An 18,539-nucleotide genomic window follows, 5' to 3' on the forward strand; every position below is an offset into this window, starting at 1 on the left:
CCACATGCGGAGCACCTATCCCAGAACAGGACTCTTAGTTAGCACATGTACTGGGCCAGCAGCGAGTCTCTCCGAAAACTCGACTGCCACAGGGCTCGGAGGAAGTCAACCAGGGAACAAAGTTTGTGAACACTACTGGGAATTAATGGTGCACGTCTTCAGCTCAAAAGGAGGTGGAAGGTGCTATGTGCAAGCGATACACCTGGCCGGCTATCCCGGGCTTATCCACTTGTATTGCATGCCACTACCTGGGACGAAACCGGTTCCACCCGGAGGTTGTAGAACCTTGCAAAGGTGTTGGGTGTTGCAAATGTCTGTTAGAGAGGCTCCCCTGGCCAGGGCCCAGGAGGCCGCTACACCCCTGGTAGAATGGGCTCGTAGCCCTACCGGGGGCGGCATGTCCTGGGCAACATATGCCATAGTTATAGCATCAATGAGCCAGTGGGTGATCCTCTGCTTGGAGAGAGCGCTTCCTTTCCGCTGTGCACCAAAGCAGACAAAGAGCTGCTCAGAGATTCTAAAGCTCTGCGTGCGATCCAAATAGATGCGTAAAGCACGCACCGGACACAGCAACGACAGGGATGGGTCTGCCTCTTCCTGGGGCAGTGCTTGCAGGTTCACTACCTGGTCCCTAAAAGGGGTGGTGGGAACCTTGGGCACATAGCCCAGTCGGTGTCTCAGGATCACGTGAGAGTAACCCGGACCGAACTCCAGGCACGTTTCGCTGACAGAGAACGCTTGCAGGTCACCTACCCTCTTGATGGAAGTGAGCGCATTCAGGAGGGCAGTCTTCAATTAGAGTGCCTTAAGCTCGGCTGACTGCAAAGGCTCAAAGGGGGCTCTCTGTAGACCCTGAAGAACTACAGAGAGGTCCCATGAGGGAACGAGGCGCGGTCTGGAGGGATTCAGCCTCCTGGCGCCTCTTAGGAACCTGATGATCAGGTCGTGCTTCCCTAAGGACTTACCGTCGACTGCGTTGTGGTGTGCTGCTATGGCGGCAATGTACACCTTCAAGGTGGAAGGGGACAGCCTCCATTCCAACCTCTCCTGCAGGAAGGAAAGCACTGATCCGACTGTGCATCTCTGGGGGTCTTCGCCTTGGGAAGAACACCACTTAGCGAACAGACGCCACTTAAAGGCATACAGGCGCCTCGTAGAGGGGGCCCTAGCCTGAGTGATCATGTCTACCATCTCCAGGGGCCAGACATGGAGATTCCAGAGGTCTGGGTACGGGTGCCAGAGGGTGCCCCGTCCCTGAGAAAGAAGGTCCTTCCTCAGGGGAATTCCTTTTATACCCGTATGTCTGGGGGAGTGGCATGCAAATACCACTCGCCAATTTTCACTGGCCTTTTATCAAAGACCAAAGGTGTCTCGGGCTCCCAAGAGTGACCCCTAGTGTCACTACATCGACACAACGTCGAGTGAGTGACAGATAGAGGACACCAACTGAACTAATTAATATGTTAATATTGCGTAGTTTGACTTTAATCGATTGCCATCTAACTGTATTTTAGTGCCATAGGCTAATTTATGCATTATACATTTGCAGATGAAGAAGCTCAGCAAATGCGAATAGAGGAAGATTTAAAACCCTAGTATTTCTAAAAGTGAACTCTGCATTAGACATATAGTCTTATTAGGTTTTGATTTAAAAAGTTTAGAACATTCTGAGAATGTATTTTATTTTTTTTTTCTTTCACAGAATTATAGGGCAAGGTTAATTAAAAGAAGTGCAATAATAGAAAATAATAGGCAATAATTAGGCAATAATATATAGGCCTAATAATGTTTTTATTTTATTTTTATTTTTATTTTTTACTTATTCATTTGATTTAATTTAATGTTTTGTTTTTGTTCTGGTAATTTATAAAACATTTTCTTTTGGTAATTTATAATTAATGTTTTTTTTTTTCTTTGTTTTTTTTTGCATCTAGCAATTTATTTAATTGATCAAACCCAGAGAATGCTGCCGATATGTCTCAAAAGTAAGCTATAGAAATGATTTAATTTAGTCTTGGGCTAATGTTAGTGTTATAATAAAGCACATTGTAGCTTTTCTTCTAGTATTGTGTATTTATTTTTTATTTAATACACCTTCTGCATGGAAGGTTGTGATACTAAAAAGCATACTGAAATAACTTTACAGTGGAGAGGTAGTTAGGTGCTTATTTTATTTTGCCATGGAGTGAACACAGAGCGGGGTTTCTCTAATCCAGGAGCATGGAGCGAGCGAGGAGCGGGAAATGGACAACCTGGAGTGGAGCTGGAGTGATTAAAGAATGCTTTGAGCGCAGAGGGGAAATTGTTGCCGCTCTACTCCACTCACATACTCTGCTCACCACACACCAGTTATTGGTGGACAGGAGAGAGTAGAGTTATAGAGCCAATTAGTGGATGGGGATTATTAGGAAGCCATGACTGAGAAGGGCCAATGGGGGGAATTTTGCCAAGACACCAGGGTTACACCCCTACTCTTTACGAGAAGTTTTTTTAATAACCACACAGAGTCAGGACCTTGTTTTAACGTCTCATCCGAAGAACGGTGGCTTTTTAAAGTATACAGGTGCTGGTCATATAATTAGAATATCATCAAAAAGTTGATTTATTTCACTAATTCCATTCAAAAAGTGAAACTTGTATATTATATTCATTCATTACACACAGACTGATATATTTCAAATGTTTATTTCTTTTAATTTTGATGATTATAACTGACAACTGAGGAAAATCCCAAATTCAGTATCTCAGAAAATTAGAATATTACTTAAGACCAATACAAAGAAAGGATTTTTAGAAATCTTGGCCAACTGAAAAGTATGAACATGAAAAGTATGAGCATGTACAGCACTCAATACTTAGTTGGGGCTCCTTTTGCCTGAATTACTGCAGCAATGCGGCGTGGCATGGAGTCGATCAGTCTGTGGCACTGCTCAGGTGTTATGAGAGCCCAGGTGCTCTGATAGTGGCCTTCAGCTCTTCTGCATTGTTGGGTCTGGCATATCGCATCTTCCTCTTCACAATACCCCATAGATTTTCTATGGGGTTAAGGTCAGGCGAGTTTGCTGGCCAATTAAGAACAGGGATACCATGGTCCTTAAACCAGATACTGGTTGCTTTGGCACTGTGTGCAGGTGCCAAGTCCTGTTGGAAAATGAAATCTGCATCTCCATAAAGTTGGTCAGCAGCAGGAAGCATGAAGTGCTCTAAAACTTCCTGGTATACGGCTGCGTTGACCTTGGACCTCAGAAAACACAGTGGACCAACACCAGCAGATGACATGGCACCCCAAACCATCACTGACTGTGGAAACTTTACACTGGACCTCAAGCAACGTGGATTGTGTGCCTCTCCTCTCTTCCTCCAGACTCTGGGACCCTGATTTCCAAAGGAAATGCAAAATTTACTTTCATCAGAGAACATAACTTTGGACCACTCAGCAGCAGTCCAGTCCTTTTTGTCTTTAGCCCAGGCGAGACGCTTCAGACGCTGTCTGTTGTTCAAGAGTGGCTTGACACAAGGAATGCGACAGCTGAAACCCATGTCTTGCATACGTCTGTGCGTAGTGGTTCTCCCCCACATTTATGAATGGGTTTTGTTTCACAGTCCTCTCCAGGGTGCGGTTATCCCTATTGCTTGTACACTTTTTTCTACCACATCTTTTCCTTCCCTTCACCTCTCTATTAATGTGTTTGGACACAGAGCTCTGTGAACAGCCAGCCTCTTTTGCAATGACCTTTTGTGTCTTGCCCTCCTTGTGCAACGTGTCAATGGTCGTCTTTTGGACAACTGTCAAGTCAGCAGTCTTCCCCATGATTGTGTAGCGTACAGAACTAGACTGAGAGACCATTTAAAGGCCTTTGCAGGTGTTTTGAGTTAATTAGCTGATTAGAGTGTGGCATCAGGTGTCTTCAATATTGAACCTTTTCACAATATTCTAATTTTCTGAGATACTGAATTTGGGATTTTCCTTAGTTGTCAGTTATAATCATCAAAATTAAAAGAAATAAACATTTGAAATATATCAGTCTGTGTGTAATGAATGAATATAATATACAAGTTTCACTTTTTGAATGGAATTAGTGAAATAAATCAACTTTTTGATGATATTCTAATTATATGACCAGCACCTGTAGTGTCCCCGTCACTATACTGAGGCATTAGGACCCACACAGAGTGCAGGGTGAGCACCCCCTGCTGGCCTCCCTAATACCTCTTCCAGCAGCAACCTTAGTTTTCCCCAGGAGGTCTCCCATACAGGTACTGACCAGGCTCAACCCTGCTTAGCTTCAGTGGGCAACTGGTCTTGAGTTACAGGGTAATATGGCTGCTGGCTGTATACAAACACATCGTTTATATATGAAAATCACTGCACTCCGTTTCTGGATGTCTGTCGTAGCTGGACCGTAACGGTGGATAATATAAGTAATCCTGCTGTTGACTTGCCAATAAAGTGAAAAGAGCACACAAACAAATAGTCAATCCTTCTGTAGGCAGCCGATGGAAGCAGCATCTGGGACTGGAGCACTTTGCTTTGCGAGTGGTTTCTGATCATAACATCGCTGTTTTAGACATAACTTTAGTTTTGCTTGATTATTAGGATAATCATTAACTGCACACATTGTCCGGGACATTTTTAAGATATCTTACAACATTTAAAAAGCAAGACTCTAACTGCATGACACGCAACCAAGCAGTGACTGGCTACACACAAAACGCCAACCAATAGCCAAGCGGAAATTCTGCCCACCTTACGAAATACAGTGGACTTGTTGAGAATATTGTGGATACTTTCGAAAAAGTGAGTATTTGAACATTCAAAAATTGGCCCCCATTCACTTCCACTGAAAGTGCCTCACTGTAGCCCAGATTTTTGCTTTTGGTAATCAATATTATGCCACAAATGCTGTCATTTGAGCTTAACTTGTATTGAACCCAGAATATTCTTTTATGGATACAGTATTTTTTATTTTTTTTTACCTATTATTGTTTGACAATAAAGCTGTTTCAGGACGCACAAAGGATATTGATCCTGCAACATTTCCTACTACTTCACTTAATCACAGCATGCCTGTATCAAATAGGCCTTTATAATAGCATACAGTATATACAGCTCAGCTTGAACCATAAGAGTGTTCTCTATCTAGAATCTGCTCCTTGTCAGGGAAGAATGCTGGAGAAATTAAAATGATTACAAAGCCTTGCGGACACTGTCCTCATCCTGAAAAGATATTGATGGCCATTTGTTTGTGTCTGGCACAGCTCCTTCTGTCTTGTGGCAAGACAGATGCCAATCTGGAGGGGGATCTGGGAAACACTCCCGCGATGTTGGCCTGCACCAACAATAACTACCAAGCTCTCCACGTTCTTGTGAGTACAGAGTAGTTACAGGGCAATACAAATCAAGTGTCGGCATGCAAAGTGAAAAACAGAATTCTCATTCTCCCATATTGTGGAATCAAAGTGGCTCTTTCCTTTCCTTACAGTTCAAACATGGTGCCGAAATGTGTCGTCAGAACAAACTTGGCCACTACGCCATCCATACGGTTGCTTTTGCAGGTGCCAAGGAGTCTATGGAGCTGGTTTTGAAAATTGGTAATCAAGTTTAAAATTTATGTTCAAAATTTACTGGGCCCAGGACAAAGGTTTTATGGGTGGGCTCCCTTTTCACCATGCTCAACGATTGAACATTTGAGATAGTCTCCCCTATCTGACACAGCTAGTTCAGGTCTTGTGCTGCATTCATGATGATCATCTTTAGGAGATGAGTGCACATGAAAGCCAGACTTTGATCATAATATGGTGTAATTGTCTGATCTGAATGTTGACAGCAGGGCTCAACAAGATTTATATAGATTCTATCTATCTATCTATCTATCTATCTATCTATCTATATATATATATATATATATATATATATATATATATATATATATATATATATATATATAATAACACAACCCCAGTTCCAAAAAAGTTGGGACGGTTTAGTGTGTACCACTTTGTAACATCACAATTGCTTCTAATAACACTCATTAAGCATTTGGGAACTAAAGATACAAGTTTGTTAAGTTTAGCAAGCAGAATTTCCCCCCATTCATCCATTATGCAGGTCCTCAGCTGTGCAATTATACGGAGCCTTAGTTGCCGTATTTTACGCTTCATAATGGGCCACACATTCTCAACTGGAGACAGGTCAGGACAGACCAATCTAACACCTGCACTCCCTGTTTATGCAGCCATGCACTTGTAATCCAGGCAGTATGTGATTTGGCGTAGTCCTGCTGGAAAACCGCTTCTGAATTTGTGTGATCTCTAATCCCTCAGGCATTACTTTCTTAAAAACTGCCATCCGTCTGTAATGAATATCATGACATGGTCTCGGGAATACTTCGGCAAATCCTTTTGAATCAACACCATTCAAGTTAAGGCTTTAATATGCAAAGCAGAAGCCATACATCAACACTGTCCAGAAGTACTGCCAACTTCTCTGTGGTCGGTCTCATCTAAGATGGAAAGTAGAACAACAGAATTGTGTTTTGTGGTCCGACGAGTCCACATCTCAAATAGTTTTTGGAAAAAACAGCCGTCATGTCCTCTGGGCCAAAGAGTGCCCATGGCATGGGTAACTTGCACATCTGTGAGGGCACCATTAATGCAGAAACATATGTAAAAATTTTGGAGCAACATATGCTGCCATCCAGATGCCATCTTTTCCAGAGACGTCCCTGAATTTTCCAGCAGGGTCTATATATTTTAGGAAATGGTATGCTTACAGTGTGCATAACTGCATGTCGTGAAAGTTGAAAACCCTTGTTATAGTAAATCATAATTTCATAATCATAATAATGTTATTATTTATTTTCATTTTCATTATATTAATCACATATTATTTATAGCTCTTACTACAGCAGTTACCTATTGCTGATCCGCTGTTGCTCCTTTAATGATGCAAAGTTTGATCACCTTTGTATTCCCCCACACATACAGCCAGATGGAGGTTTTCCTGCAGGACATGCCAAACCACATACTTCCTGGATTACAAGTGTATGGCTGCATAAGTAGAGAGTATGGGTGCTAGAATGGCCTGCCTGCAGTCCTGACCTGTCTCAAATTCAACGAAGGCCCTGTACAATTGCGCAGCTGAGGACCTGTGTATTGGAGGAATGGCGGAAAATTTCACTGGCTAAACTTAACAGACTTGTGTCTTCAGTGCCCAAATGCTTAATAAGTGTTATTAGAAGAAATGGTGATATTATGCTGTGGTAAACACTCGACTGTCCCAGTCTGATTTGAAATGAGTAAATATTAAAATAAAATAAAACAAAAACTTTAAAGGTCAAACATCAAATAATGTGTTGTTGTAGTGCTTTCAATATAGCACGGATGAATAGAATTTACAAATCACTCCTTTTTGTTTTTATCAGCATTTTCATTGTAGATTTTTCATTCAATGTTTTCTCTACAACAAACTGCAGTAAAAATAAAGATTCTTACCACATAAAGACTTTTCATTTGCAGTAATAACTGGAAATTATACAGCTATAACATAACTTCATGACAATATTTTTACGAAAAAAATTTTGCTGGAAAACTTTTGCTAAAAGACTGGATTATAATTTAACAAATTCTTATTCATGCTTTAATAAGATGATTATCACAAGTCATTTCTGCAATTTTAATAAAACCTTGTGTGTTTTACACAAGGTTTTATCTCGACGATGGCCCTATATTTCATCCACAGTATTCACTATAACGAATCCTCTCTGCTCATTCACTATGCTGTTTAGGCAGGCTCTTAAAATGCATGGGTGGTCTCTGTTCTGGAATTATGTGTTACAGACTTAAATATGTGTGGATTTTTCAAATTGCTCTTTTTGGCTGATAGACAAATGACACAATTTGTATGTACATTACAGTCTTACATTTACAGATGCTTTAGTGGATTTTATCTTTAAATGCAAATGAGTTAAATAGTCAAATCAGACAGATGGATAAACATGTCACACATGACTGACAGCATCTACCATTATGGGATTTATTTGCAAGTGTGTGGCATGGTCCCCAAACAAACCAGTCATGCTTACATTGTGACTGAAGAGAGTGATGTGAAGGAATTACAGTATTTGTTCATGACAGTCTACTCCTCCATTCATCTTTATAAACTATTTAAGAAAGAGGGACAGAAGCTGAACTATTTGTCTCCCTCTTTCTCTTTCTCATCACCATAAAGGAGAGGAGATGGGTATTTCCTCCGTAGTGCACATTAATTATTTGGATAAGACCAGAAGCAGTCCCCTCCATCTGGCTGTACGTGGGGGGAATACAGAGGTGATCAAACTTTGCATCATTAAAGGAGCAAAAGTGGATCAGCAACAGGTAACTGCTGTTTCAAGAGCTATAAATAATATGTGATTAATATAATGAATTACTAAATAACAACATGTGATTTATAATAGGGGTTTTCAACCTTCATGACGTGCGGTTATGCACACTGTATGCATACGATTCATAAAATATATAGACCCTAGTTTACTGTATTCAGTGTTATGGTTGAGTCTGTTTCTTTGAGCACATCGTGGCAGTCAGTGGTTCAATACCCAATGCAGCTAGTCGTAAATCATCCTCCACTGTGAATAAACGTGAGCAATGCTTGCTTATTGTCTTCTTGTTTGCTTGTGCAATACTTGTCTTATAAGTTTTACAGTTTTTTTTACTGTCATTTGCAAACACCTTGTAACATACAACATACTGTGGATGTGGTTTGTTATTTAGCATGATCTATTGGTGCTTTCCAGACAATAACTCTGACTTTTCCCACCTCCTGCTTAAAAACAAATAATGGCTGGAACACTTCTCGAAGTTGGAAATCCTTTTCAGCTATTTTGCTTGTTAATTTTACAACTTAATAGCATACTAGCTAGGATCTGGAAGCCATTATATTTGACATACTGCATGTGTCCTGTACGTGTGATTGACTGGAACACATTGAGATCGGAAGTGGGAAATTTAATCTCGGCCTTTCCCACCTCCAACTTTGACTGGAACGCAACATGTGAATCTGTATTTTACACTGTTTGTCATACTACTTTTTCCCATCTGTGAATTAATCTGTGCTTTTAAATGAACAAATTACTCTTGTTTTTTTCAGTGATTTTAACAAATCAGTTGAATCAACAATTCAGTCATTCCCATAACACATATAAGATGCTCATTTGTCAGCAACTACTGGTGCAAAGATGTAAGCTGTGGTGTGGGAACAAATATTTTTGGTAAATGGATTCAAAAGACTCGTCTCACTGGGATGAATTAATATCCCCACTTCTATAAAAATGTAAAAAAAAAAAAAAAAAAAAGAAAAAAGAAAAAAAAAGATATATCTGATTTTTAAAGTATTACAAAATGGTTGTTACAATGAAAACGATTGACCATCAGCTTGACTTGATGACCCAAAGTTTGTTACGACCCAGGCATGACATTAATCTCTAGTCTAGTCTTCTTGACTAGTCTTAACTAGTCTAGACTAGTCGGATTTTGGGCTGCACCATAAATGTTATCCAGCATTTGAACCAACAACACAAGTCACTAACTTTCTACTATTCTCATAAATAGCTTTACTAAAAGAGAAAATAAAGACAACAATATCAAATCTACTGGATATCATAACATAGGAGAAAAAGGGAATATACAGTATGCGTAACCAGGAAATGCAGAATGATTCGTTATTTTGGTAGTTGACAAATAACATGTCTATGAACTTTTTTTCCCCCTCAACATCAATGTTTCAAGTAAAATTTAACCAATAGGGAAAGTGTATATTTTAGGTGCTGTAATGGGTCACCATTTTAGCAGTGATAAATGAACTTTAAGAAAAAATATTCCATGGAATCTGTGAATTAATATGAGGTAAAAAAAAAAAAAAAGCAAAAACGCCCCTGCATGTATAATAATTAAATCAGTAATAAATAAGAAAAATTGTCTTAGTATAGCATGCCACACTGAAGGAGATGGCACAAATTGCATACAGTGCATATATATCATATGGCTGAGCCTTGCCTAACACATTCCCTTTGCCCCATAACTAATAACGATTCATCTTTTCATGAAATGCAGCCGTATGAAAACATGGCTTGCAGTGAATAAAACAGACAGTTTGATTTCCTGACTCTGATCCCGTTGTAACTCTTCCCTCTTACAGATACAAACACACTTGCACTCCTCCAATTGTCCTCATCAGTCCACAGCAGCAGGGTTGATGCATTCAGTAATAGCTTCAGATGGTTAAATTGATAGAAATTGCAGTCACTCGCATCTATAACTGAGCTTGGCTGTTCCGTCCATTGCCAGAGTAATTCAGGGTGCTCTCTTATTAATGGGTCGTATTACTGCTACAAAGCTGCTGAGAGATTGTCCTCTCTTACATTACCTGACCCTGCCTCTCCTATTTATGTCAAGCTAATAGCTGACTTCCATCTCAGTGTTTCTCTCTCTCTCTCTCTCTCTCTCTCTCTCTCTCTCTCTCTCTCTCTCTGTGTGTGTGGCTTTATTGTTCTGCAGTGTGACAGATCCACAGCCCTCCACTTTGCCTGCACTCAGGGCGCCATTGAGGCTGTCAAAATCATGCTTTCCTCTTATAACAGTGTGGAGGACATCATCAACATTAGGGATGGAGCCTATCAGACCCCCTTACATAGGTCAGTCAAAGTGTGATGTCATATTGCTGACCAGCAGACATTCTGACATAACCTAGCTTTCTGGTTAATCTCAGAGCTAATTAAAGAAAGGGGGAAAAAAGGCAGAAGGTAGAAAATATGGAACGTAGATGCAGAAAATGGCATTTTACACCCCATAACTAATACAGTATTTGGGGTGTTGCTGATATTCAACATTCAATTGCACATCAAGAGCATGCATTTCTGCAATGTATTGTGAACACCTTTGCTTAAATTGTTAGTTCTCCCAAAAATACAAATTCTGACATCATGCAGCTCTCACTCGTAACTTATTTAGGGTGCAAGAAAGCACTGCGGTATGTGGTGAAATATTTATAAAGCGATCAAATTTTTCGATTTGGAGAGCATTCAACCTGAATTTGCAATATGAACCTATTTTACCAATATTTTATTGATTTCTATGTGTCAACAATTAAAAATGTATTTTGCTTTACTTTCTCTTTTAATAGAGCCACATTGTTTGATCATGTCGAGCTGGCTGAATATCTTGTTTCAAAGGTAAATATGTTTCAATAGGTTTGTCTTTTGTGAATGGCTGAAATATTTAAACTATACTGTATATCCACCAATAGAATCAGCCAGTTAATTAAATGCTTGATTATACAGCCCAATATCTCATCCTCTTGTAGCGAATTTGGTAGTATAAATTTACAAGGGATGGGTTAAAGTGCCCGCGTACCTCCACCGTTATATGTAGGGAAACAGTATGTGCGAGCTGGGAATTAAATTAAACTGTCCTTATTCTACATTATTATGTAAGGAAATTTATAATGGAATTAGTCGCGTTCGACAACCATTATAAATCAGATAAATGACAAATAACTAGATTATTTGTCTGAATAAAATTCTCCACCATTAACATCGTAATACAACATCTCGTTGTATCCACTCACAATTTCTATTGTAAGGAATTAGCTTTAATAAGGGAATTATGATTAATTCTCTTATTGGAGTAATATTATTCTCCTGGCTTATTGAAAATAATATTACACATAATTAGGTACAGATTTGAAGTGAAATGTTTTAAAAACATGGATGAGATTATTTATCAAAATATACCACCATCAAATTATATTTAAAAGGGGAATATGAATAATTAACCATAACTCATTATAATTTATTATAAATATTTGGATCAGTCAATAGAATTAACTTGAGGTAGCTGAATTAATATTAAAATCAACTAATCTGTTCGTCCAGCGAACACTCAGTATTGATCGTCTATCAATCTCTCAGAAAGTATATTTTTCGTGGCCACAGAAAAATAACTCTTTCTTAGCATGTAGCTGTGATCAACTCGTTAAATTGATGTTGATGTACAAGCAGACCAGAATCAACTCGCAAGAATGTACACAAAAGCTTTATTTAACTAAATCATGAACACATAACTAATCTAAACAAACACATACACACAAATCACGCATACATGGGAAATGGATAAGTGAAAGTGAATGAAACCGGAACAGAACAGGGGAAAGAAGCTATGACAAGAGTCATTTAACCATCTGAAAGAACCATCAGTTTCTTACTTCAAAGCACCTTTGTTAACAAAGGGGTTCACAGCTTATACTAAACTTCTGTTTAGTTAGTTAATTGTACGATACTTGCAATGCCTTGGCTGTTGAGAGAGAGCCTGGATGCAGTCTCAGGAGAAAGTCTTGATGGTTCCTTGAGTCGATGGTGTTGAATTTGCAATCAATTTCTTCCATGTTGAATGAAGAAATGATGATGAACTTGCGGTGTTAGTTTGACTCTGTTATGTTCGAGGAAGTTACACATGGCTTGATGTGTTAAGGCCTGCCAGCCCGCGACCTCGTGGTCGGGCCGGGTGTTTTCGGTCCCACACGAGCAGCAACCATGAGCAGCAGGGAGAAAGAGAAGAGGGAAGAGAGAGGAAAGAGAGAGAGAGGGAGGTCACTCCGACAGTGCCCTTTAACTCCTGAGGGAGGTCACTCCTCTCGAGTTTGGCTTGATCAATGAGAAAGGTGCAATTTTCCAGCAGGAAAAGTTCCTTTGTTTGGAAGCTGACTCATTTGCATGATTGGAGTAAGCTAGCAGTTTGTGCCCTTTTATGCTCTGATTAATATAACAAGCATACAATGCATGCTATAAGGGGGTGCTATACTCCAATGTTTAGGGCATCACACAAGGATTAACTTGATAGGAAGCATGATACCAATAATTTAACATTATCTAGTGGTTCTGTCATAAAGCATGCACAAAACAGTATACAGTACAAAAGACTCTATACGAGAAAGTAATAATCATACACACAATGTCCTGAGGATATGCATGTTCATTTATAGAACAGTTTGTCTATAAATGAACAAAGAAAAGTCTGTTTTATGGGCTTTATGTGTCTTTCCTATGGGGGAATGGAGTGAGTTTCTTCTCAGCCACATTCTTTTGCTTTTGCATGTGGCTACCTTCCCCCACCTGGAATGTCTCTGAGGTCCACTAGTTGCTGGACCAGTGTCAGCAAAGGGGGCGTAAGAGCTGATAATGATTAGTGGGAGAGCAGACACCTCGGAGTCTGCTTGGGCCTACTTGGACCTTTGCTTGTTACTGTCTTGAGACGTCTGTTGGATTATTCATTAAATAATGAATAATAGTGTGTCTGATTGGTCCAGATGCTACACTCTTATTACATTTATATTAATACAGCCACTAATTCACTGTCATTTGGTTTCATTTTTCTTGGCAAAGGGAGCAGAAGTTGACTGCATTGACTGTAAAGGTCTGTCCCCTCTGCTGCTAGGCTCAAGCTGCGGTGCATGGAGAACAGTGGTATTTTTACTGTCAAAAGGTATGATAAGATAATATCTCTGCTAGAGCGTCTAATTGTACTCCAGTGCTTAAATTTGGCATTGTCTTCAGCGCTTTTGCAATTCTGTTTGGCATTTCAGCTTCAATATCATTTGCATGCACATTATTTATGTGTATTTAACAATTTCTTGCATTGAAAAAGGTGCCGATTTCAAAATCAAAGACAAAGCAGGGCGCAACTTCCTCCACTTTGTGACTCTGCAAACAAAAGGGCTGAAAAATCTGCCTGACACAATCTTACAGGTGTGAAAATATGTCAAAATGTCACATGCAGTTTGTCAGATTCAGAGCACAACAATAGGTCTAAGCAATTGGATGCCAGTACTGTCCAAGTGACCCTAATATAATATATAAATTTGAATGTATGTGTATGTACTGTATTTAGTTATAACAGCCCATTGTCTCCTCCAGAGTACTGCCGTGAAGCAGATGTTGTCTGATGAGGATGTAGAAGGCTGCACTCCTCTGCACTATGCCTGCAAACTTGGCATCCATGACTCAGTAAAAAACATGCTGGGTCTCAATATCTGTGTGGGTCAGAAGTCGAGAGAGAAGAAATCAGCCCTTCACTTTGCTGCAGAGTGAGAGTTTTTGCTACATCGTCAGTGCTATATCAGCATGACATCTTTTAACAGCCCGTGTGCTTATTTTCTTATACAGTATGACTTATTAAGTGAGTAATAATTTTGACCTACAATAGTACATCAAAACTTATGATCATTTATGAAAATTTTGCAGGCACTTAAACAAATGAATATAGAATATACATTCCCTAACCCAGTGGTTCTTAACTGGTGGGTCGCAACCCAGAAATTGGTTGCTGTTCTGACTGGGTCATGGACAGCAGATAAAAAGCAATATTAAATGCAAATAATACAATACAACTAACCATATAACTGTGCATAGTTAGGGTAGCAAAAGGATTAACAGCTTTTGAATGCTCAGAGAAATGCTTTTATTTATTTTTTTGCTGATGCCAAAGATTGTACATAAAATCAATCTCTACTGTATTTTCACACAAGTTAATCTGTCACTTGGTGTAAGCTACCCAAATTCGGCAGATGCCAACATGGACAGGTTGCGCAACATGCCTTCATCCTTGAAAACAATGAACAAAACTATGGAAGGTAAATAAAATTACAACTCATTAAATACAGGTTCACTTGCAACCAGTGCAATGATGAATTGTGCCAGCCACAGTGTGTTTGTGCTGTGAATTATTCATTTTTAGTTGCACTGAAATCACATTGATATGTTTATATAAATTTATTGGCTGCACATTCCTCATATTTAGCAACCTAATACAATATTTAGCCCAGTGTTTGTTCCATGTGTTAGACTTGAAAACCACACTTTATTTTCCTATTCAGCCTATATTATGTTAACAATTTTGCATAGGCCTATTGTTGTGCCTGTGCAGTTCATGGAAATATTAATATGTAATATCAGTTTCAGTTTTTGATTTTAAAGACATTTTGTTTACTTTTGTATGATAAAACAATTTTTTTTTAAATGTTTGTACTTTATTGGGTCGCAAGTTTTCCTTAAGTTAAACCTAGGCTTTGAAGCAAAACCAACCAGTTGAGAACCACTGGCCTCATCTAACTCCTTAAACTCAGTTTCTACTGAACCAGTCATTATTAAAGGGTGTTTTCCCCAATTTCTCTGTCAGATATGGGCGTATAAACACATGCCACAGGCTGCTGGAGACCCTAACAGACTCCAAGATGTTGAACGAGGGGGATGAAAAAGGTCTGACGCCCCTCCATCTTGCTTCAAGAGGAGGACACACTCAAGTCGTGGATCTGCTGCTCAGGAGGGGAGCCCTCTTTCAAAGGTCGGTCATGCCTATCTGTGAGAGCAAAACAGCAAAATGCATTTTTTCCACAATAATCATCACATAATTATAAAGCAGTTTTTTAAATTTTTTTATTATTATTCAGCTAAGTAAAATCAGGCCCAATTAATTTGCAATGTTGGGGAAGTTACTTTGAAAATTGTCAAGTTACAAGATACTCATAATGTAGTAGTTCGACTACAGTCAAGTTACCCTTTTGGAAAAGAAGTTAGTTCAACATGGGGAATAGACTGAATGTTCTGGTACCCTGAAATCACCTGACAAGCACTATCTCCCAACAGATCCTTTGTCTTCAATTAAATGTTTTTTCCCTTTACTTATGGCGCTACTGATAGAGTGTTGAGCTAGCAGCCTAAGCGTTCAGTAATCGAATTCACATAATGATGAGAGCGATTGAGAGGCTGCATTTTTACTCCACTGACAGTTAGGTTTAGGGTTTGGGTTAGGGTGTAGAGTTAATGAAATATGTATTTCTGTTAAGTGTATTACATCCTTCACAACTAAAAATACAACTTGCTTTACCACTCACTTTTGGCGCCACTCTGTGGACATTTCACCAAAAAACTGGAGCTCACATGTGCCCAATTGTTTAACAACACTTCCAGCTTTGCCCACTGGGGGCACTGGGTCAAATTTTAGTAAGCACAGACCGATTTCAGCTAAAGAACTTTCGACCAAGTGTCACAGTGTTCACAGTGAGATCAGTCTGGCTAGGTACACTACAATATACTAACAAAAAGTAGTAAAAAAAAAAAAAGCTACTAAAAATAATGAATTGACAAATGTTTATGTTGCAAAAAAATATATAATAATAATAAATAAATATTATGTTGCAAAAATTTAAAAGATAAAAATCATGATATTGCCAAGAGGCAACTTTGTTAAAAGCAGTTGGTTACGCTGTGAGTTCAGCTGGACATTTCATCATGAGGTCTGTTTTAATCTCTAGTGATTACAAAGGCTGGTCCTGTTTACATCACGCTGCGGCTGAGGGATACACACAGACAATGAAAATCCTGCTGGCAGCCAATGTTCAACTGCTGGACGGAACAAATGAGGATGGGGTAAGCAGTGTCAAAATACTAAACCACAATAGACAAAGGAACACAATAACTATAAGGAATGCAATCAGTTAGCAATGATAAAAAAAACAACAAAAAAAAACAACTACAATAATCTACAAAAAAATTTCAATTTCACATTTGTTAATAACTAAAGGTATTGTTAAAGGTGAAGTATATAACTTCTGTGCCATTAACGTCACCAAATGAAATTGTAAAAATAATAACAGTTTTAAAACACCGCCACCTGCCATTGTTCAGAAAACAGATAGTGCTGCCCCAAACCCACACCAGTGGCTGAGCCAATGTTAATAGAGCCACGGTGTTTACAGTGTTTTGGGTAATCAATCAACAAATGGCTTAATTATAGTATTTTAACATTGGAAAAAAAAAAAAAAATCACACCACCTTTAATGAGTAAAATTTTATAAAGCTGATTGTCTGTACACCCTCAAGAATAAAATCTCACATTGTTTTGTAACTTTAGTGTAATTCAAACATGGAAGCAAGTGAAAAAAGATGATGGATGCAATTTTTTATTAATTTGAACTGAGCTGCCATTTAACTTTAACTCAACGTATGTTTTAACAGAACACAGCTCTTCACATAGCTGCAAAGGCGGGCCATGTAGGTGCTGTTCTCCTGTTATTGGAAAGAGGAGCTGATATAACTCTTAACAACGCTGAAAACTCTTTCCTGCATGAGGCTGTGCGCAATGAGAAAAAAGATGTAGTGAATGCCACCATCGAAAGCGAGAGGTAAGGAGGCATCCAAATTCAAGATAACTACCTTTTGTGTTTACATAGCTTATATTGTCTTGTATTGCTGGTATACACTTACCCCAAACACTTATGGGAAAAGGGGGCACTACAAAATATAAATGTAGCCATTAAATACCAGAGCATATTTCAGAGTTTTATCAGTTATTTTCTAAAGAACTAATTAAAGAACACATTAAAATAATTAAGGATTTTTAATTCCAGTGCTTGGAAATTTAAATATCACAGAATACCACTAGCGCCACAAAACAGAAATATAATGACATTTTTTCAAACAGATTTCCAGAACACCCCCACATCTTCCATTGGTTGACAAACCAACAGTCCCGCCCCAAACTCACGCCACTGGTTGAGCCAATGTTGTCATGTCGGACTGGTCATGACCCGTGACGCTCAAACAAACAGGGCACTATTTGTGCCACAGGGCGACATTGTTTACACTTTTCGGGAAAAAGAGTACATCAGCCTACAAATGACTTGCTTATTGTTGACTCTGCATATTACAGCGCAATAGGAGAAAATATTAAAGTTGAGTGTTGGGGAAACCTGTTTCAAAACAGTTATTTTTGCAATTCTGTTTGTGTCACTGGTGTTCTGTTTCGAGACACAGTTGAAGGAATAGTTCAACCCAAAAAAATTTCTCACCCTTATTTAGTTCCAAACCCATATGTGTTTCTTGGAACACAAAAGGAGATGTTTTGCAGAATGACAGCCTCAGTCACTATTCACTTTTATTGTAAGGGGAAAAAAAGTGCAATGAAAGTGAATGGTGACTGAAGCTGTCATTCTGCCTAACATCTCTGTTTGAGTGTCACAGAAGAAAGATAGTCAAATGGCTTTGGAACATTATGAGGGTGAGTAAATGATGAAAGATTTTTCATTTTTAGGTAAAGTATCCCTTTAAAGGCCTAACGTTTTTTAAAAACCATATTGTTTCTCTCCTCTGAGTTTTTCAGTGGTTGACAAAACTAATAATTCACTGCAGGTGTGCTGAGGCAATGAGGTCATTTAAAGCTAGTTCAACTTCCTGCTGTGTTGTGATGGACATCATAGAGTTCCTCCCGGAGTCTTTCAAGGTCTATCTATTAACTTCCTTCCTTGTGAAAATATAACAGCCACTATTGATAAGAGTCTGTAAAGTAAAAGTGATAGGTCACCCAAAAATACAAATTCTGTTATTTCTAAAATTCTGTTATCTGTTAAAAATTCTCACCCTCATGATTTTCCAAACCCATATGACTTTCTTTCTTGAACACAAAAGAAGATGTTAGGCAGAAAGGTAGCG

At 38.9% G+C, this 18,539-nt stretch overlaps 1 protein-coding gene across 1 annotated transcript in view; it reads left to right on the forward strand.

Annotated features, from left to right (window-relative positions):
- Nucleotides 1–18,539, forward strand: part of LOC127434296 (transient receptor potential cation channel subfamily A member 1-like) — a 54,446-nt gene that overhangs the window by 16,328 nt on the left and 19,579 nt on the right. Inside the window, exons 4-15 of the mRNA XM_051686933.1 lie at nucleotides 5,260–5,367; nucleotides 5,484–5,592; nucleotides 8,231–8,376; nucleotides 10,555–10,691; nucleotides 11,180–11,228; nucleotides 13,437–13,536; nucleotides 13,699–13,799; nucleotides 13,968–14,137; nucleotides 15,229–15,393; nucleotides 16,364–16,478; nucleotides 17,067–17,233; nucleotides 18,240–18,330. Of these exons, the coding sequence (XP_051542893.1) occupies nucleotides 5,260–5,367; nucleotides 5,484–5,592; nucleotides 8,231–8,376; nucleotides 10,555–10,691; nucleotides 11,180–11,228; nucleotides 13,437–13,536; nucleotides 13,699–13,799; nucleotides 13,968–14,137; nucleotides 15,229–15,393; nucleotides 16,364–16,478; nucleotides 17,067–17,233; nucleotides 18,240–18,330 (1,458 nt within the window). The remainder of the gene's footprint in view (nucleotides 1–5,259; nucleotides 5,368–5,483; nucleotides 5,593–8,230; nucleotides 8,377–10,554; nucleotides 10,692–11,179; nucleotides 11,229–13,436; nucleotides 13,537–13,698; nucleotides 13,800–13,967; nucleotides 14,138–15,228; nucleotides 15,394–16,363; nucleotides 16,479–17,066; nucleotides 17,234–18,239; nucleotides 18,331–18,539) is intronic.

The sequence above is a fragment of the Myxocyprinus asiaticus genome, chromosome 44, assembly GCF_019703515.2.
Source record: "Myxocyprinus asiaticus isolate MX2 ecotype Aquarium Trade chromosome 44, UBuf_Myxa_2, whole genome shotgun sequence".
Classification (NCBI taxonomy): domain Eukaryota; kingdom Metazoa; phylum Chordata; class Actinopteri; order Cypriniformes; family Catostomidae; genus Myxocyprinus; species Myxocyprinus asiaticus.